The sequence below is a fragment of the Quercus lobata genome, chromosome 10, assembly GCF_001633185.2.
Source record: "Quercus lobata isolate SW786 chromosome 10, ValleyOak3.0 Primary Assembly, whole genome shotgun sequence".
In the NCBI taxonomy this organism is placed as follows: domain Eukaryota; kingdom Viridiplantae; phylum Streptophyta; class Magnoliopsida; order Fagales; family Fagaceae; genus Quercus; species Quercus lobata.
Window position 1 is genome coordinate 18,416,184 of NC_044913.1, and position 22,285 is coordinate 18,438,468.

General features: G+C 34.2%; 2 protein-coding genes across 2 annotated transcripts; both read left to right on the top strand.

Moving 5' to 3' along the window:
• Window positions 1-3,083: 3,083 nt before the first annotated feature.
• Window positions 3,084-7,103, top strand: LOC115963147 (probable LRR receptor-like serine/threonine-protein kinase At1g74360). The gene is made up of 2 exons (XM_031082043.1): window positions 3,084-3,386; window positions 3,740-7,103. The coding sequence occupies exons 1-2, from the start codon at window positions 3,323-3,325 to the stop codon at window positions 6,967-6,969; spliced, it is 3,294 nt and encodes a 1,097-aa protein (XP_030937903.1). The 5' UTR covers window positions 3,084-3,322; the 3' UTR covers window positions 6,970-7,103.
• An 8,564-nt stretch (window positions 7,104-15,667) lies between these two features.
• Window positions 15,668-21,885, top strand: LOC115963259 (probable LRR receptor-like serine/threonine-protein kinase At1g74360). Its single transcript, XM_031082201.1, has 4 exons — window positions 15,668-15,783; window positions 17,107-17,208; window positions 17,890-18,128; window positions 18,522-21,885. Exons 3-4 carry the CDS (start codon window positions 18,065-18,067, stop codon window positions 21,749-21,751), a joined length of 3,294 nt encoding a protein of 1,097 aa, XP_030938061.1. The 5' UTR covers window positions 15,668-15,783; window positions 17,107-17,208; window positions 17,890-18,064; the 3' UTR covers window positions 21,752-21,885.
• Window positions 21,886-22,285: the final 400 nt, after the last annotated feature.

Below are 22,285 nucleotides of genomic sequence, written 5' to 3' on the forward strand. Positions count from 1 at the left end.
TGTGCATCTAAACCCCCCAATCAGACAAAACTGGCTTAACCAAACCTAACTTGAGGCATTATGTTGGTTTGAGTTATAATTTTATTTTGATCCTTCAGTGGGTCGGATTCAGGTTGATAATTTTTTCAACTCATTTGATCCAACCCAACCCATCATATATATAAGCTTATTTAATTACCCTCAATTTAATTCTTTTAGTTTGATTCATTTTGGGAGTTTGAGAATTATTTTAGAAGAATTTGGAATTTTAGAATATAATATGAATTTTATTTTATTAAAAAAATGTTTAAATAGTTGATGAAAGAAAATACAATTTTTTACGAGAGATGAAACATCTAAGTAAAATCCATGAAAATATAACCCAACTTATGCACACTCCCTGATTTTGGGTTTTTTTTTTTTTTTTAATTGAATTTCAAACTTATGACGTATACTCCATGATGATTGTTCTGTATCATCTTGTCACAAGACACCAATTGATTATTGGAGTAAATAGACTTCTAGTTGTAACCCTAGACTTCTTATTTAACAATAAGAAACTTTATCAATTGAACTAATTGAAAGTTTGAAACCCACCCTAATTATAGATTTGATTCTTACAAGTTGGTTTTGACCAAAAAGACCAAACCACATTATCAACACAGAATCCATGATAATCATATATATCGGATTGTGTTGCTAGTATCCCCTATCCATTACCTTAAAAGAGCTCATGAAACAGAATTGGCAATTGAATAAAGATTTTGGATATCCCAGTCTCACCAAACCCATTGAAATTGCTAGCCCATTTTATATTTTTGGATTTAATGGTTTTCGTTAGGCAAGTCCCCACCATAACCAAAAATGTAATAATTTTCTCAACCAATTCTTACCCTCACTTCCAAGCTTTCTATGTGATTCTTGGCACGCGAGGGATTTGCAATATCTAACGCTTTCCACATTGTTTGAAGCCTTGGAGGCCCATTATGAAGATCATGAAAACTCATTGTTTGGAAACAATGAAAATTTCTCTTCCAATAAAACAAAAATATTTTTTAAAAAAGGCAAAGAAACAATGAAAAATCAAAATAAATCCTGAGAGAGATAGTGAGAGGTATTACATTTCAAAACTTTAGGGGTTAAAAAATTAAAAAAAGAAGGAGAAAGTCATTGGCAATTTGGCAGCAAACTTGTTGTTAAGAGACTAAATAAAGAAGTTTATAATGCAAAAAATTCAAATAACAATAGTTAATTACTTAATTGAAAGTGGTTCAACTTAGTTTTATATTTTTATTAATTTTATTGAGCACTAATAGAATGATGGGAGTCCAGAAACTTATGATAGCAAATTCTAAAACCATGGGTTTCCTTCTCCAACTTCCTAACCCTTTGTTTATATTTCCTTATTTGGTAAAGGGGTTAGGTTCAAGATGGAGGTGAAATAACTTTCGTAAACATGTGTTTTATTTATTTATTTTTAAATAACAAATATACAGTTAAATTATGAAGATGAATAGATATAAATATTTTATCTATAAAATATTTATATTTCAAATACTTATTATATACTATGATAATAAATAATATTCAACTAATACAAAATTTGATGTATATGTTAAAATGAAAGAGAGAGTGTCAAATGATGTCATCTTCATAATATTAATTCTATACTATAAAAAAATTTAATATTAATAAATATTTACAATAAATGTAATTGATCCTATTTTATTATGGTATTATTATTACATAAATTCACACAAATGATTAAAGCAACATACCACTTTAGGCTCTAGAGCTATGTAGCTCAAATGACACCTCCTATTGTTTTTAATGGAGATGTATATTTTTTTAAAAAAATTTACTAGGTTAAAAAAATAAATTAGTAGAGCAACTTACCAACTCACAAACTGGCAGGACTATAATTGAGCTGAATAATAAAAGTTCAAACTTTCTCATTTAATTTTATTTTGAACACAAACCAAATTCAAGTTTATTACCAAATAAGATTACATGTTCAATTTTGTTTTTAAAGTATTTTTCTCTGATATATAGTAAAAAACTGATTGAAATCTTTTACCCCATTCAGAAATCAACAAATTTTTACAAAAAATATTGTTGAATTATGATTATCAATGAATTAAAAATAATAATTTGATATCATATAGACTCATTTATATAGATATATCATTCAATTTCAAGCCTATATAATTAAGTATATTTTTCCAGAAATATACATATAACTTATAAACATATAATATTATGTAGACTTAAAAAAAAAAAAGAAAAAGAAAAAAAAAAGTCTCATGCTCAAAAGCTTGTTTACAAACACATTATTTATTTTTAAACTTATATCATTTGAGCTCTTTTTAATCATAAATATCTTGGTTCATTTATAGCAAAAGGGTGAGTTTATTTTTCGTTTTTATTGATCGTGCAATTTGATTTATTTGTTCAAATTCAAAGCTTTGTCTTTTGAAAAAAAAAAAAAAGAAAAAAAAAATCTATAATCAACGTCAACGTGAGGACGTATATGGAGTCATAGTCAAACCCGGAGCCGAAGTATGGTCAACATGGGCGGCTCACCAGCTCCTAGCTTGTAATCTCCGTCTTTTCTAGAAGAAAGGATGCACCTTTTTACTTGGCTTCATTTTTTATACTTCTTCTTCCTAATTTTCCTTTTTAATATTACACTAATAATTTTATTTTATATGTAATACATATTTCATAATTTTTTTTTTTTTTTTCATTCAAGAAACCCTGTCTAAGTGTGACTATAACAACACACTTATCTAATGAAGAATCATAATTGAGAGACCTATAAAGTTCATGTAAATTGAAATAACTTTTTTTTTTTTTTCTATAAAAGAATCAATATATTATAATAATAAAAAAGTGAGAAGTTAATCCTCAGTTATCTTTCTAAAAGACTTATCTTATTATTTCCAATTTTTTTTAATTAAAAAAGACTGATTGATTCTATTAAGGAATAGTCCTTAAGTGATATTAATAGAGATACAATATTTATTTTGGACCAAAAAGGTCGTAATATTTTATTATAAAAATTTTTTAATAGAAAAAGAAAAAAAAGTTTTGAAGGCATTAGTTGCAAGTTTGGTTTGGTCTATCTGCTGGCGGTGTCCTTCAACGACATTGGAATAACATTCTCAAATTGAGAAAATTCACAACACTTCAAATTTTTGGTTCTTTGATTTTATTCATGGAATTATAGGAAGCTATTCTTTAACCTCAAAATTCTACAAAGAAAACGAAGACAAAAGACTAAGAAGAAGAAGAGGAAGAAGAAGAAGAAGAAGAAGATAAAGAAGCTCGTATTAGAACTAGCATGTCAGACGAGGAAACTGATCCATGGCCGGTTGCTTTATTTGTTTTCTTAATCTTGATCACAGGTACTAATTGAACCTGTATTTTTCTTTTTCTTTTTTTGTTAAGCTTGATTCTTTTGGTTCTTTACTCTGAATTCAGCTTTTTAACATGAAAGTTTAGTACTTTCCAATACCATATATCTTGCCCAAGTTCGTCTTTCATGGCACCCAGAACCTTAATATGTCTCAAAATATGTTCAAACTTCCAAAAAGTTTAATGGGTATTGTTTTGTTAACATTAAATAATAGAATTCTCACGTTTACCAAGGATGTTTTCTTGTATGATAAAACCAGAACATGTGTTAGTTGTTCGAGGATGATTCTGTCTCAAACATGTTTTTAATTATGAGAATCTAATAAATCAATGAATTTTGCAGGTGCGTTTGTTGCTGGAGATTCTCTGGACACAGACAAAGAAGTCCTGCTAAATCTGAAAGCATTCTTTGAAGGAAACAATCAAATAAACAGAGGAAAATACTCACAGTGGAACACGCAGAGCGATAACCCATGTGATTGGCCAGGAATAAATTGCAGTACTACTACCGGAACAGCAAGAGTCACTAGCATCAACCTCTCAGACAACGAAATCTCTGGCAAGTTATTCGGAAACTTCTCGTTGCTAACCGAGCTCTCTTTCCTCGACCTCTCCAGGAACACTCTCAGTGGAGTGATTCCTGAGGACTTAAACCGGTGCCAAAACCTTGTGCATCTCAATCTCTCACATAACATTCTTGACGGCCACCTGAACTTGACAGGGTTGAATAAGCTTGAGAAGCTTGATATTTCTGTCAATAGAATATGTGGGGAGGTCCAGTTGAGCCTCCCAACAATTTGTGACAAGTTGGTTGTGTTGAATATATCGAGGAATAACTTCACGGGCGGGATCAATGGCGGTTTTGATACATGCCAGAATTTGCAGTTCTTGGATTTGAGCACAAACAAGTTAAGTGGGGAATTATGGATTGGTTTTGAAAGACTGCTTGAGTTTTCTGCCTCAGAAAACAATTTCAGCGGGTCTATTTTGTCGTCAATGTTTAGTACTAACTGTACCCTGCAAGTTTTAGACCTGTCTGAAAATGGTTTTACCGGTCCAGTTCCAGGGAATATATCAAATTGTCGAAATTTGGTTATTTTGAATCTGTCTAGTAATAAATTTACAGGAAAAATACCAGCTGAGATGGGATCAATTTCTAGTCTTCAAGCTTTGTACTTGGGGAACAACAGCTTTTCCAATGACATTCCTGATTCACTTCTCAGCTTGAATAATTTAACCTTCTTGGATTTGAGTAGGAACAATTTTGGAGGAAATATACAAGAGATTTTTGGGGAATTCACTCAGGTTAAGTTTCTTGTATTGCACAGCAATTTGTATATCGGTGGGATATATACATCGGGAATTCTCAAGCTTCCTAACATTTCTAGATTAGACCTGAGCTTCAACAATTTTTCAGGTCCACTTCCTGAAATCTCTGAAATGCCAAGTTTGAAGTTCTTGATCCTTGCTTACAATGAATTTTCTGGAACTATACCATCAGAATATGGAAACCTATCCCGCCTGCAAGCACTTGACCTCTCTTTTAACAGGCTAAATGGATCAATACCTCCCACCTTTGGAAAATTGAGGTCACTCTTATGGTTGATGCTTGCAAATAATTCCCTATCAGGGGAGATTCCGCCGGATTTGGGAAATTGTACAAGCTTGTTGTGGTTGAACCTTGCCAACAACCAGCTTTCTGGGAAAATCCCACCTCAATTGACAAATATTGGTACAAATGCCTTGGCAACTTTCGAGTCTAATCGCCGGGAAAATGACCAGATTATTGCTGGCTCAGGGGAGTGTTTGGCGATGCAGAGGTGGATTCCTGCAAACTACCCTCCTTTCAGTTTTACGTATGACATCCTCACAAGGAAGAGTTGTAGAAGCATATGGGATAGGCTACTTCAAGGAAATAGCATTTTCCCAATATGTGCAGCTGGTTCATCAGTCAGGACCTCTCAAATCTCCGGTTATGTTCAACTAAGTGGGAATCGGCTTTCAGGCGAGGTCCCTCCAGATATTGGTAAGATGCAGAATTTCAGTATGTTGCATTTGGGCTTCAATGAATTCTTTGGGAAACTCCCTCCTCAAATTGGAGAAATGCCACTTGTAAATCTAAACATTTCCAATAACAAGTTTTCTGGTGAAATTCCTGGGGAGATTGGTAACATTAAGTGCCTGCAGAATCTGGACTTGTCCTGCAACAATTTTTCTGGCATGTTCCCAGCAAGCTTTAACAACCTGAGTGAGCTAAGCAAGTTCAATATCTCATACAATCGACTGATCTCTGGTGAAATTCCAATAACCGGGCAATTTTCAACATTTGAGAAGTCGTCCTATCTCGGTGACCCCCTTTTGGAACTTCCAAATTTCATGGACAACACCACAGATAAGTTTCCACATATTAACAATCATGATGGGAAGACAAACAGGCGTAGTTTTGCTACGTTCTTGGTGTTCCTAGCTTTGACACTGATTTTCTTAATATTAGGGGTATTGTCACTCATAGTCTGCATGATGGTGAAGAACCCATCAGAATCACCAGGGTATCTATTGCAGGATATAAAGTACCGGCATGATCTTGCATCAAGTTCTAGCTATTCATCACCATGGTTGTCAGATACGATTAAGGTCATTCGTTTGGACAAAACAGCTTTCACACATGCAGACATTTTAAAAGCGACTGGTAACTTTTCAGAGGAGAGGATTATTGGAAAGGGGGGATTTGGCACTGTCTACCGAGGAGTATTGCCTGATGGGAGAGAAGTGGCAGTTAAAAAGCTTCAAAGAGAAGGAATAGAGGGTGAAAGGGAATTCCGCGCTGAAATGGAGGTTCTAAGTGGCAATGGATTTGGTTGGCCACATCCAAACCTTGTGACACTTTATGGTTGGTGCTTGGATGGCACACAGAAAATTCTAGTTTATGAGTACATGGAAGGTGGAAGCTTGGAGGACCTCATATCAGACAGAATAAAGCTTACATGGAGGAGAAGAATTGATGTGGCACTTGATGTAGCTCGTGCATTAATGTTTCTACACCATGAATGCTACCCCGCCATTGTGCATCGTGATGTGAAGGCTAGCAATGTCCTACTTGATAAGGATGGGAAAGCACGGGTTACTGATTTTGGTCTAGCTAGAGTTGTTGATGCTGGGGATAGTCATGTTAGTACAGTGGTGGCTGGGACAATTGGTTATGTTGCTCCTGAATATGGGCAAACATGGCATGCTACTACAAAAGGGGATGTGTATAGTTTTGGGGTATTGACAATGGAACTAGCAACTGGGAGGAGAGCTTTGGATGGAGGGGAAGAGTGTCTGGTGGAATGGGCGAAACGGGTGATGGGAAATGGGAGGCAAGGATTGAGCAGATCAGTCATACCGGTTGTGCTTTTGGGGTCCGGGCTGGCTGAGGGGGCAGAGGAAATGAGTGAGCTTCTTCGGGTTGGGGTGAAGTGCACAGCCGAGTCACCACAAGCTAGACCAAACATGAAGGAAGTGCTAGCTATGCTAATAGAGATTTCCTGCATTAGAGGGGAGTTCAATTATGGCCACTCCCCTCCTTTTTAATTTTTTGAAGTTTTGAGAAAAATGTCCATAGTTTTAGGATGTTACATAGTTTTCACACATATAATACACATAGTTTTTACTGATGTAATTCTTCTTGTACACAAATCATTCATCATTCATTATGTCAAAGAAAGGCTTCTCAATTTTGTTATGTGACTCCTCATTCCTCAAAGCAGTTTAAGGGCAAATGCTAGTTATAATAATCTTCATTTGAGCATAAGATTATGTTCTACTACCAAGCAACTTTTCGAGTGACCATAGTGCTTGAGAATGCATTTTCAATTATATTTTTCTGCACCAAATAAACACAAAGTCGTCTAATCCATCTAAGAATGCAGCTAGTGCATGATTTTTCTAGTGGAGTGGCTAACCATTCAAGCATTTATATATTATTATCACTCATTAAAAAATGTAATAATTATTAATGGTTCATGATCGTTTGGTGGACTGCACAGAAACTCCAAGGAGTCATTGGAGGCAATGCGTAATTTAAAGGAAGCGACAAGTTTTCGACATTTGATTGAATTAGGAATTATGCATAAGGGTATACTTCATATTACAGTAACTTTGTTCCTTTTGTTTTATTGGGAAAACTTGTGTTGATTCGCCACAAAATGGCCAGATTTCAACATCATAGAATGGATGCTTTTCCAGCATGAACAATAGGTGCCAATCAATTTTTGGCAGCCCAAGAAATGGCACCACGCGCATTGTCATTTATCCATTTGAAAATAACTAATAGCGCAAATCACAATCAAAACATAATGTTCAAGAAACCTACACAGAGTGGAAAGGGAAGCCAATATGAATTATTTAAGCCAAGATGTCTAATTAGTAGACCTTGTAAAATTTGATCCCCCCAAAAAAAGAAAAAAAAAAAAGAAAACTAGTATGAGTAATATGGCAATCTGTTTTTGTCTAACCTACTTTTGACTTTATCCGGTCTAGTTGAACTCTAACCAGACATGACATGTTTATCAAGTTTCTATTACAAATTTAAAAGTTTTTTTTTTTTAATTGATTCATTTTCCATGAACATTTGTAGATTAAAAGTATATCGGTTTTTCTATATTGTAAATGAAAATACTAGGACTCTATTTGTCAACTTGACAAGCAATTCTCAAATATTAATATTTTTAGTGTCAAATCTATTACAAACATTGAGTAGTTTTTTTTATAAGTTCATTATATATATTCTTCCTAATTATATATTTTCTTTTCCTTTACATAACATGTTATGTTTTATTCTTAAAACTTTATATATGTGTGAGTTTGAATTAATTTTTTTAATAGTTTTTTTAAGGTTATTTTCTTATGTATAACTTTTCGTAGCCTCAACTTTTTTTTTTAAGGTACCACTATACTTTTGCCAACTTTAGGCAAATAAACAAATAAGTTTTTAGTAAAATACTAAACCAAATGCATTCTTAGTTTCTTTTATAGATAATTCAATTTTATTTCATTTTCTTATATAAAATGTATACATGATATGTTTTCTTCTTATGTGAAACTGTTGGCCTAGTAGACTAATAGAATTAATTATCAAAATATAAACTCAAGGATTTATGTATAACTTCCATTTTTAAGTATTTCTTTATTCTTTTATCTTTATTGACAGAAATAATAATAATAATAATAATAAGTTAGAAAGTATGTAAAATGAACTTGAAAAAAATTCAATTCATACCAAATTGACCCAACCTATCAAAAAAATCAAGTAGAAAGTAGAGGAATAACAACTTATTTTAGTTAGGACAAAACTTATGTACAATACCTTAGGTGCTATTTCTTAGGTTCTCCTTTTTAAGATTCTGTCATGTGATTACTTAATTAAAAAAATACACTTTCATTTATGAGAAAAAAGCCACATAGCAGAATCTACCTATTTTAATCAGGTCTACCACATAGCTAGGTTGTGAGCAGTAAAGTTTTGCACCTCTCCAAATAACAGATATGGACCAACAATTGAAGTTATACAATCATCTAATATAGTTGCATTTTCTCACAAATATATATATATATATATATATATATATATATAGCTGCAATAAATAGTCCAATCCGGCCTTGAGTTGAGACGGGTCAAAACAGTTAAAAAGCTTGACCCAATCACAAAAATTAAATTGCACTTCACAACCAAAAAAATATATCAAATTCTAAAAGAGATCTTCTAAAATCACAAACTAACTCACAATTTTTGTCACAATACTCTTATTGTGCCAAACTGTGTATTGCTTTTATATTCATCCACCATTTTTTTTTTCCACCAATTACAATTAAACAAAAAAAAAAGTTGTACCAAAAATTATACACATTTTTGTTGCAGTAGATTTTATTTTTAATTCTAAAATTCCACAATCCCTTGTCAGTAGTAAAGGAGTGTACTTTTTTTTTTTTTTTAGCAAATAAAGGAGTGTACTTAGGTATTAAAGAATCACATTATTTTCACCTGAAGAAGGACCTGGACCCGAAGTTTCATTATTTGTACACCTAAGTGACCATTATACCCCTGTTTACTCATTACCTAATGACCAATCTCTCCTTAGAATTTCCCAAAATTAGTATCCTGCTAGCTTTTCCCAACCAACATTTGGCCATTGCATTGCATGTACTTTCCCTGCTCTCTCATACCATAAACTCTCTCTCTTCAGTGACAAATTTCACCCATTTTTTTTAGCTTCCAACTCTGTGCAACAATGTTATCCAAAACACGAAAGCAAAGTAAGAGAAAAATCTAAGAGGCCCAAAGTTGTATCTTGGTGAGTCTAATTTCTCTATCATCCTCAACAGAGTTAGTAACTCCCAACCCCAGATGACATTTCCTTTCTCCTTTCCTGTTTTTCCCAGGAAATTGTTTTCCAAGAAAATGGGCTTCATTTTTCAACTCTTATCTAGGTGTTTGATTTGTGCATTCTAGTGAAAACTCTACAAGTTTTGCCTAATGTGTCTTCCAGTTTCTTTTTTCTCCTTTTCCGAATTTATTGGGTATCTGTTTCCAGGAAAAAAATGAGCTATCTTTTAACTGTGTAACGTGATTTTACACTATTTGGATGAAATAATTGATGGGTTATGTTTCATTTGTGTTCTTTCAATGACTTTTATATAGATTTTAGTTAGATATAGAAGATTAAGATTCAGAGTTTGCTTTCCCCTTATATTGGCATTTGTGCAGTATCATAGCTATTAAGAGAATAGCAAATCAATGTTAGTTTTTTATGCCAAAAACAAAAAGAACCCTTCAATAAATAAATAAATATATTTATTTATTTATCTCTTCAAGGAGTTTGATTTGAAATTGTGATTAAAAAAGTGGCCTTGCTTGTTTGTGAAATGTAATTTGTTAATGGGTATGCTTGGGTTTCACTTCAGATCTCAAGCAATTCTGGTACTCTACTACTAATGTTAACTTCCAAATTAATATAGAGGCCTTATTTAGGAGCCCATTCGGCTTAAACTTGGAGTAGTGGAGTTGGAGCCTGTTGGGCCCATCCAGCATTGGATTAAAAGTGGCAGAAGCGCAGATGTCTCTTCCAGACTTAAATACGTGTTTGATTGAAGTAAACCGCACACTTTTAGAAATAATGTAATTAGTTTAAAATTAATTATTAATACTAATCAAGTAATCATATAAAAACAAAATATAAAATTTTGTATGATTCTTGTACCTTACAAAATATACACAAATATTATATTTGATAGTCATGATCAAAATAAAGACATGAAAAATATATATATGGTTGAATCATAGAATATCTAAAAGGCTTTTAGATAAAAGAGAAAGAAAAAAAAAAAATCACTAGAATATTAAGTAATAATTTTTTTTATGCCTAATCCTATAGTATATAATCATCATCCTCATTAAGGATATGACCATTGTCATCACAAGATTTTAAATCCTCATTATTTTCCTCATCTATTTCATGTAAACTAATGGTCTCTTCTCATTATCTTCCTCATCTAAATTAGTACTCTCTCATGAGAGGAGTATGTTGTTAACAAGAACTTGAATTTATTGCCCCCTCTAGCGACCTCACTCTTCACTTGTACCTAACTTAAACCCATTCAATTTGACCGGATCCATTTGCCATGTCAACCACATAGCTAAGTTGTGAGCAGAAAAGATTGCACCTCTCCAAATAACAGATATGCACCTGACCAATTTGTTTCTTCTTCTTCTTCTTTTTTTTTTCTTTTTTTTTTTCTTTCTTTCTCAAAGCTTGAGTGGAACTTAAAAGTTTTTCTTTTGTCATGGAGTTGTTATATTTTGTTGTTCTTTTTAATAAAAGTTTGTTTGGAATAAAAAATAAAAGACAAAAGATTATGGAGATTTAAAGTAAAAGTAAAGCTAGGATGGCAATATAAGAATAAGAAATGGTGAAAAAAGAGTTTGAGGAACTTTTGAATCAATCTATACAAGAAAGTTAAGTTTTTGTTCTTTCATTAGTAATCCTTACAGTTATTATGATTTGTTATTAAGTATTTGGCTGGCGCCTTTCAGCTTTTTTAATGAAATTTTACTTATAAAAATAAAAATTAGCTGTTGGTAATTTTCATTAGAATTATATGATTTTGTTGTTCGTGGAATGTGGGAACATTAAGGATTAATTTAATTTAACTAGAAGGCAACATTTTCTCCAAATCCATCAAGGTTTCATTGTCCATTGTTTCCCCATATTTTCTAGCATCATAATTTTAATTCACATTGTTTATAATTATTGTCCTGAATTATGTCTAAAATCATCATATTATATATGAAATTTGTAAATATTTTCTTATGGTGCAAGGTATACCTACACATGTACTGCATTGAATTTAGTTGTTGAATTGCTTATAGGTTGTCATGTTGCTGTTTCTTCAAATAGATAAATATTTTGGAGACACCTAAACGAGTTATGCTCAAGCTTGGTGGAAAATATGCAAATCTTGATGTGGATGATTTTTTTGTTTCATCTCATAAAAAAAGGAAAATTTTTCTCTCCAAACTTAAACTCCTTCTATATATTATTATTGGGTATGAATTTTGAAAATCTAACCGTTGGATTGCATGTTCTTATTATATCATTCATATTTGCAAAATTTTAAGAAGATCAAACATCAATATCTATGTAATCAATCAAATGTTTAAATTTCAAGTTTTTTTTAAAAAAAAAAAAAACTATGCATAAAAAATAAGTTTATTGATCAAATAGTAAATAACATCCAATTTAAATGAAATTTTACATGCATGTTAAGAACTTAAAAGGATATGTAATCTAGCAATTAGATTTTCAAATTTTACGTAAAATAAAAAGATATAGGATGAGTTTGAGTATGGAGAGAAACCTTATCCATAAAAAAGAAACAATATGGTTATTGTGGGTCCGAGAAGTTTACAATCCGGCCCAAACTCTATCTAGGCCCAGGGCCCGTGCCGAGGAGGCCTCTTGCCGAGGACGAATGATCGATGGTCGGGGTATTAAGGGGAACGGTTGAGAAACTACCCTGTCCTCGGCACTCCAGAGCTTCGATGGGAAAATCAACGTGTTAGTGAAGGCTATCCCCAAACAACCCCCTGAAGGGGATGTGAGTGGAATGGGGCCCACAGGGAAGCAAGGTGTAAAATTGGACCAAGGAAAATGCGTCCCATCCTCAGTAAATGCACCTGCCAGTGCCCAGAGCCGATTAATGAGAAAAGACGTTTGGATGGTGTAAACTTCGATCCTAGCTACTAATAGAAAGTAAGAGGGGACGGTTGATGGGATGGACACAGAAAGAAGCACCTGCCTGACCAACAAGTGGAGGGCTAGGATCAACCAAGATGGACTATATAATAAAAAGATAGGTGCGCCAAAAGGGAGGCTGGGAAAAATGGCCAGAAACGAGAGCCTTCCAGCCCACCTCCAGGAAAAAGATTCCAGGGGTGAAGAAAACTTAACCATGTATGAACACAACGGAAAACCCACCGTCTGGTAACCAAGGCCTAGCCTTTCAAACCCACGCTCTACAAATGATATTGTATGGGCCTCCTTACGTACGAGCCCAACACCGATACGGTTCGTCACGAATCAAGTCCTTACAGTTATTTCTAAAGATATGTATTTTTTTCTTTAAAATATTAATTTTTAACTAATTATATTGTTAAGCAAAGTCAAAATATTTGACATTGGCTAACTATGCTTTCTTCACAGGGTGGCCCACTACTTTTATAATTGCCAGAGCATTTGTATTAGACAATGCAAAATAAAATTTGACTCAATTTTAGATACTCAACCCCCAAAAATCACAGACTAATGTTAAAAATATGTAAATTTTAGTCAAAAAAGAAAATGTGAATTTGCAAAGTTACTATTGTAACCATGTAAATTTACACTGACAATATTCATTTTGCATTTAGTTTTTATTCTTTCTTTACATGAAGAAATAAAGTAGATGGTATTCGTTGTATGTGAAAGAAGAAAAACAATTGAAAAAAATCAAGAAAATTGATATTTTGATGAAATAGAGTTTAGAATAAATAATTTGGTATATTGCAAATCACACCCCTAACATTTGGGGTGTTCGAATTTTACACTATGAAGTTTCAGAATTTGGAATTTACTCTCTAAAGTTTTGGGATGTTTGGTTTTTACATCCTGACGTTTCATAATTTGGATTTTATCTCATAAAGTTTCGAGGTGTTTGGATTTTACACCCTCAAATTTTGAAATTTTAGAGTGTAAAATCCAAACACTTTCAAACTTTAGGGAGTAAATCCAAACACCCCTAAAATTTAGAAGGCAAAATCCAAATTTTGAAACGTTAGGGTGTAAAATCCAAACACCCTCAAATTTTAGGTAGTAAAATCTAAATTCTGAAATTTTAACATGTAAAATCTAAACACCCACAATTTTTAAGAGTGTAATTTACCATTTAACCTAATTTTTTTTTTTTTTTAAGATAAAGATAGAAACTTTTTTTTATATAAAAGTATAAAGGTACAGCACCATATCCATCACAGCACAAGCGCATAAACTCCAAGCCTACTAGAAAGAAGTACATCAAATTACAAATACCACAACAACACACAACAAATTATAACAATATTCAAAACAAAATTAATGGTTCTCCATTGCCCCTTCCAATATCACAGCACAGGTGCATAGTTTCATCATTGCTAAAGACTAGACCAGCATACAAAGAACCCCATTACTGCACATAATCTTTAATACTCTTCCAAGCCAATTGCCCCTTCCAATTTCACAAAACAGAATTAATGGTTCTCCATTGCCCCTTCCAGTATCACAGCACAGGTGCAGAGTTTCAGCATCACTAAATACCAGATCAGCATACAAAAACAACCCCATTACTGCACATAATCATTAATACTCTTCCAAGTCAATTGCCCCTTCCAAATTCACAACACATGTGCATAATTCCAGAGCTGCTGGAGAAGTACATCAAATACCAGAACAGCCTCCAACATATTATAACAAGGTTCAAAAAAACTCCCATTATTGTACATAATCTTTAATACTCTTCCAAGAAGCCAATTGCCCCTTCCAATTTCACAGCACATGTGCATAGTTGCAGAACTATTGGAGAACTACATTAAATACCAGAACAACACACAACAAATTATAACAAGGTCCAAAAACATTATTAATGGTTCCCCATTGCTGCACATAATCTCTGATATTCTTCCAAGTAGCCAATTGCCCCTTCCATTATAGCTTTAGGATGTTGTTGGACCTTCTCAAAATAGAATTTATTTCTAGCATTCCATAATGCCCACAATATCGTTGCCCATCTGTCCCAACTCCATCTATGTAAGCCTATTTGCCATCATCCTAAAGAATGCAAAGAAGTTTTGTTCTGCATTCGAACATTTTTGGATTTTCCCTCTGCAAAGTGCCCATACATTCCTTGCTAAGGGACATTCCCAAAGAAGATTACCAATGTATTCAGGTTTCTGGCAGCATATTTCACATTGTAGGTAAAATATTTGAGCAGGCACGCCACACAAACATCTTAACCTTAGGAGGAGTCTTAAGAGTCCAGATTTTTTTTTTCCAGAGAGCCCGATCAGTTACTGCTCTAGAGTGCTCAGCCAATTTTTTTTCCTTTAGCTTTAAAGCAACCTGATATGCAGACTTCACTGTAAACAACTTAGCTGAATTTTCCTTCCATATCAGCTTGTCCTGAGAGGCAGTCATGGACAGAGGAATGGCTAGTATTTCTTTTCTAGTTTGATAAACAAAGAGATCAAAGATCTTTTCCCGATCCCATTGCATTGTTGTACTATCAGTCAAGTCACTCACGCAAATTCGGCTGGTCATCACCCAAAAACACATGTTTGTGCGGAATAGTTAAGTAAAAAGTAGAAAAAGTCAGATTTATATTTATATTTTTATTAATCTGAAATAAATATAAATTTTTTCATGGTGGTTTGAATGTTCAAAGATCAGTTCAACGTCAACGTTCAACCAAAAAAAAACAAAAAAACTTCAACGTTCAACCATGCGCTTTACGCAGAAGTCTTCCATGTGTGCAACACAAGAACTTCATCCTTAATTTCCTTCCCTCAGCGGCGAAGGTGCTGTGATCATCATGTTTTGTCCCATCTTTTCCCCTCTCTCTCTCTCTCTCTCTCCAACCTTACCAATTCCAAGTTTCCAATAATTTTATGAACCATTCAGAATTTATTTTCATTGGTGGTATTAACTACTCCCACCTACCTCTTTATAACTTTCTGATTTCTGGGGATTACAACAATTAGATTCTGATTCAGAGGAAACCACATTATAAATAGTTTAGCGTGAAAACAAATTACACGATCTGCTGCTAAAGTTGCGTGAGGTACTGTTTTATATTCAGTTCTTTTATTAAATTTAGTCAGTTAAACAAAGAACAAACACTATTGCAAATGCTTAATAAAATTTGCCTGTGCCCATACCTATTGTCATGTTGTTGTGCATGTCGAATTTGTGCCTGTGCTTCTTAGGTTTTAAAGTTTTTGTTGCTTGCTTGGGTGGTGCTTATTGGGGGTGTGATTTTTTTCTTTGGTAAACTACTCGTTTGGCTCCTATCTTTTGCAAAGTATTTTAATTTGGTTTATAACCTTTCAATTGTGTTAATTTGATGCTTAACCTTTCAGTGTCATTTCAATTTAGTTTTTACCATTATCTCTTGGATAAAAATTGCTGATATAGCAAACAGCCGAAATAAAAAATTAGTTTCTAGCAATAAAAAAAAACTTATTTTTTATTTTGGTTATTTGTCACGTCACCAATTTCCATCAAAAGGATAACAACATGGAAAAAATTGACATGATATTGAAAAATTAGGAATCAAATTAATACAATTGAAAAGTTATGGACCAAATTAAAATATGGTATAAAGGACATAGGTGTTGTTTTAGGCTAATGGGTACTTTTGGCTGCGATATAATTGCAGGATTTTGTTTGAATATTTAGATATTGCTGTAGAAAACACTGCTAGGATTTTATTTATTTGATTTCTTAATTAATTAGATCCTCTCTATGTTCGTTCTTTATTATGGATATTTTATTTAATTAATCTTTTCAATGCATTGAACTCATACTGGTTTTATCTTATTCTTCTTGTGCAATTTTTTTCTTTGTGCTATTTGATTACAATTCTTAGTTGAGAAAAAAGGTTGATGGTCTGATTGTATAAGATTTGAGTTGTATTGATGGGTGATGCAATGCCCTAAGCTTTCGGTTTTTTGGCAATGTAGTTGCAGTTTTGGTATTCTCATACTGATGCTCTTAGTACTATTGTGGTGTAAAAGAATTTTGTTACCGAATGGAATTCTAATTCTTTCTCTTTTTCCGTGGCTGCAGTTCAGATTTATGTGATACACTTCAATTGTTGGGCTAAATTTTTCTCAAGATTATATAAGATAGTTTTCATCTTTCTTAGCATTTATCAAGATATTGTGTCTGTGTAATGTGTAATGGGCATTGATTTTAGTGTGTTTTTTGTTGAGTTTGCAGCATCCTACGTGTTTGATAAAATGTCTTATGGGCTCGCAATTGCATCATGTTTTTTTATGTTCCCAAATGTGAGGCTTTGGAGTGCAATTTGTAGGGACTAAATTTTCTGAATTATTTGATTAGTTGCAATTAATGTCATCTGAGCTTGCCAAACTTTTTGCAGATTAGCTTTGCGTATGCAAAAATTCTTCAATATACGGATGCTTATTTACCTATGTTGATTTAGAGAGGAGGGTGGTGCTAACAAGCTTTTACTTCCTATCTGGTCAGTATCTTTTGTTTTTAGCATGTTTGATTTTTTTAGAATATATGTATGGTTCTTTGTGAAAATGAACAAATTGCTAAAATCTTAAATCTGGGTAACTGGTATGTATCTCCCTTTGCTTTTCAGTTTTTGCCTTTTTTATTTTTTAAATTTGTTTACATTACTTTATTTTTCCCTTCCATTACTATGTTCACATCAATCCTTTCTTGATCTTCTATTTAAATATGCTACTAGAGAATATATTTGGTACTTGAGAATTTCATTTCTCTTGTTGTATACTATCATTACATAATTTCTCCATTGTCTAGATTGACATAAAATATTATTTGTACTCGAGAATTTCATACTCATGTTGTACTTGAGAGCTTCATTTTTTCAATGGTGGCATTAAAATTCAAAAGTTATTTGCCTATTCATTTGTAGGTCTTTGATGTTGATATTCTAATTCTCTTTAATCTGATGTTTTTCCATTTTGGTTATAAGATAGTAAAGAACAATGTAGTTAGTGGTTAGAGAATTGAAACAATAAAGCCAAATTCCTACCATGAGCTAATAAATATTTGTAATTTTTATTTTAATATCTCATCCATTGCATTAGTTAACAATTAGTTTTATTTAATATAAAAGCGAACAAAATTAGAAGGCATTATTAGTTGCAAGTTTGTTTTGGTCTATCTGCAGGCGGTGTGTCAACAACACTGGAATAACATTCTCATATTGAGAATCCATAACTTCAGTTTTGGTTCAATTTTATTCATCGGATTCTAAGAAGCTAATCTTTAACTACAAATTCTATAAAGAGAACCAAGACAAAGACCAAGAGGAAGAAGAAGGAGAAGGCCATATTTGAACTAGCATGTCAGACGAGGAAACTAATTCATGGCCGGTTGCGTTAATTGTTTTCTTAATCTTGATCACAGGTACTTATTCAAACTCTGTTTTTCTAATAAAAAAATTATTAAAAAAGAATAAGAAAAAAAAAAGAGAGATTCTTTCGGCTCATAACTCTGAATTCTGCCTTTTTAACATGAAAGTTTAGCACTTTGCAATACCATACCTAGTTCATCTTTCATGACATCCTGAATCTCAATACTAGTATGAACTATATCTGTCTAATGAAATATTCAAACTTACAAAAAAGTTTCACGGGTCTTTCTCTGTTTTTGTTTTTGTTAACATTTAATAATAAAATTCACATTCACCACAGATGTTTCCTGTTTCATAGAACCAAAACATGTTTTAATTTTTAAAGGACGATTCTGTCTCTCAAATATGTTTTAAGTTATGGGAATCTAATTCATTAAATTTTGCAGGTACGCTTGTTGCTGGAGATTCTCTGGACACAGACAAAGAAGTCCTTCTAAATCTGAAAGCATTCTTTGAAAAAAACAATCAAATAAACCGAGGAATATACTCACTGTGGAACAAGCAGAGCAATAACCCATGTGAATGGCCTGGAATAAATTGCAGTACTACTACCAGAACAGCAAGAGTCACTAGCATCGACCTCTCAGACAACAAAATCTCCGGCAAGTTATTCGGAAACTTCTCATTGCTAACCGAGCTCTCTTTCCTCGACCTCTCCAAGAACACACTCAGTGGAGTGATTCCTGAGGACTTAAACCGGTGCCAAAACCTTGTGCGTCTCAATCTCTCACATAACATTCTTGACGGCCACCTGAACTTGACAGGGTTGAATAAGCTTGAGAAGCTTGATATTTCTGTCAATAGAATATGTGGGGAGGTCCAGTTGAGCCTCCCAACAATTTGTGACAAGTTGGTTGTGTTGCATATATCGAGGAATAACTTCACAGGCGTGATCAATGGCAGTTTTGATACATGCCAGAATTTGCAGTTCTTGGATTTGAGCACAAACAAGTTAAGTGGGAAATTATGGATTGGTTTTGAAAAGCTGCTTGAGTTTTCTGCCTCAGAAAACAATTTCAACGGGCATATTTTGTCGTCAATGTTTGGTACTAACTGTAACCTGCAAGTTTTAGACCTGTCTGAAAATGGTTTTACTGGTCAGGTTCCAGGGAATATATCATATTGTCGAAGTTTGGTTATTTTGAATCTGTCGAGTAATAATTTTACAGGAAAAATTCCAGCTGAGATGGGATCAATTTCTAGTCTTCAAGCTTTGTACTTGGGGAACAACAGCTTTTCCAAAGATATTCCTGATTCACTTCTCAGCTTGAATAAGTTAACCTTCTTGGATTTGAGTAGGAACAATTTTGGAGGAGATATACAAGAGATTTTTGGGAAATTCACTCAGGTTAAGTTTCTTGTATTGCACAGCAATTTGTATATCGGTGGGATATATACATCGGGAATTCTCAAGATTCCTAACATTTTTATATTAGACCTGAGCTTCAACAAATTTTCAGGTCCACTTCCAGTTGAAATCTCTGAAATGCCAAGTTTGAAGTTCTTGATCCTTGCTTACAATGAATTTTCTGGAACTATACCATCAGAATATGGAAACCTGTCCCGCCTGCAAGCACTTGACCTCTCTTTTAACAGGCTAAATGGATCAATACCTCCCACCTTTGGAAAGTTGAGATCACTCTTATGGTTGATGCTTGCAAATAATTCCCTATCAGGGGAGATTCCGCCGGATTTGGGAAATTGCACAAGCTTGTTGTGGTTGAACCTTGCCAACAACCAGCTTTCTGGGAAAATCCCACCACAATTGACAAATATTGGTACAAATGCCACAGTAACTTTCGAGTCTAATCGCCAGGAAAATGACGGGATTGTTGGTGGTTCAGGGGAGTGTTTGGCGATGCGGAGGTGGATTCCTGCAAACTACCCTCCTTTCAGTTTTGTGTATGACATCCTCACAAGGAAGAGTTGTAGAAGCACATGGGATACGATACTTCAAGGAAATAGCATTTTCCCAATATGTGCAGCTGGTTTGTCAGTCAGGACCTTTCAAATCCCCGGTTATGTTCAACTAAGTGGGAATCGGCTTTCAGGTGAGGTGCCTCCAGATATTGGTAATATGCAGAAGTTCAGTATGTTGCATTTGGGCTTCAATGAATTCTATGGGAAGCTTCCTCCTCAAATTGAAAAAATGCCACTTGTAGTCCTAAACATTTCCAATAACAAGTTTTCTGGTGAAATTCCTGGGGAGATTGGTAACATTAAGTGCCTGCAGAATCTGGACTTGTCCTGCAACAATTTTTCTGGCATGTTCCCAGCAAGCTTTAACAACCTGAGTGAGCTAAACAAGTTCAATATCTCATACAATCCACTGATCTCTGGTGTAATTCCAATAACCGGGCAATTTTCAACGTTTGAGAAGTCCTATCTCGGTGACGCCCTTTTGGAACTTCCAAATTTCAGTCACAACACCACAGATATGTTTCCACATGGTAACGATCATGATGGGAAGACAAACAGGCGTAGTTTTGCTGCATTCTTGGTGTTCCTAGCTTTGGCACTGATTTTCTTAATATTTGGGGTATTGTCACTCATAGTCTGCATGTTGGAGAAGAGCCCATCAGAATCACCTGGTTATCAATTGCAGGATATAAAGTACCCGCATGATCTTGCATCAAGTTCTAGCTATTCATCACCATGGTTGTCAGATACGATTAAGGTCATTCGTTTGGACAAAACAGCTTTCACACATGCAGACATTTTAAAAGCGACTGGTAACTTTTCAGAGGAGAGGATTATTGGAAACGGGGGATTTGGCACAGTCTACCGAGGAGTATTGCCTGATGGGAGAGAAGTGGCAGTTAAAAAGCTTCAAAGAGAAGGAATAGAGGGTGAAAGGGAATTCCGAGCTGAAATGGAGGTTCTAAGTGGCAATGGATTTGGTTGGCCACATCCAAACCTTGTAACACTTTATGGTTGGTGCTTGGATGACACACAGAAAATTCTAGTTTATGAGTACATGGAAGGTGGAAGCTTGGAGGACCTCATATCAGACAGAATAATGCTTACATGGAGGAGAAGAATTGATGTGGCAGTTGATGTAGCTCGTGCATTAATGTTTCTACACCATGAATGCTACCCTGCCATTGTGCATCGCGATGTGAAGGCTAGCAATGTCCTACTTGATAAGGATGGGAAAGCACGGGTTACTGATTTTGGTCTAGCTAGAGTTGTTGATGCTGGGGATAGTCATGTTAGTACAGTGGTGGCCGGGACAATTGGTTATGTTGCTCCTGAATATGGGCAAACATGGCATGCTACTACAAAAGGGGATGTGTATAGTTTTGGGGTATTGACAATGGAACTAGCAACTGGGAGGAGAGCTTTGGATGGAGGGGAAGAGTGTCTGGTGGAATGGGCGAAACGGGTGATGGGAAATGAGAGGCAAGCATTGAGCAGATCAGTCATACCAGTTGTGCTTTTGGGGTCCGGGCTGGCTGAGGGGGCAGAGGAAATGAGTGAGCTTCTTCGGGTTGGGGTGAAGTGCACAGCCGAGTCACCACAAGCTAGACCAAACATGAAGGAAGTGCTAGCTATGCTAATAGAGATTTCCTGCATTAGAGGGGAGTTCAATTATGGTCACTCTCCTCCTTTTTAATTTTTTGAAGTTTTGAGAAAAATGTCCATAGTTTGAGGATGTTACATAGTTTTCACACATATAATACACATAGTTTTTACTGATGTAATTCTTCTTGTACACAAATCATTCATCATTCATTATGTCAAAGAAAGGCTTCTCAATTTTGTTATGCGACTCCTCAAAGCAGTTTAAGGGCAAATGCTAGTTATAATAGTCTTCATTTGAGCATAAGATTATGTTCTACTCCCAAGCAACTTTTCGAGTGACCATAGTGCTTGAGAATGCATTTTCAATTATATTTTTCTGCACCAAATAAACACAAAGTCGTCTAATCCATCTAAGAATGCAGCTGGTGCATGATTTTTCTAGTGGAGTGGCTAACCATTCAAGCATTTATATATTATTATCACTCATCAAAAAATGTAATAATTATTAATGGTTCATGATCGTTTGGTGGACTGCACAGAAACTCCAAAGAGTTATTGGAGGCAATGCGTTCTTTAAAGGAAGCGACAAGTTTTCGACATTTGATTGAATTAGGAATTATGAATA

Coding starts and splice junctions, on each gene's coding strand:
- LOC115963259 (XM_031082201.1), top strand. CDS start 18,065: ATGTCAGACGAGGAAACTAATTCATGGCCGGTTGCGTTAATTGTTTTC. Junction 18,129..18,521: donor TTTCTTAATCTTGATCACAG/GTACTTATTCAA, acceptor TAAATTTTGCAG/GTACGCTTGTTGCTGGAGAT.
- LOC115963147 (XM_031082043.1), top strand. CDS start 3,323: ATGTCAGACGAGGAAACTGATCCATGGCCGGTTGCTTTATTTGTTTTC. Junction 3,387..3,739: donor TTTCTTAATCTTGATCACAG/GTACTAATTGAA, acceptor TGAATTTTGCAG/GTGCGTTTGTTGCTGGAGAT.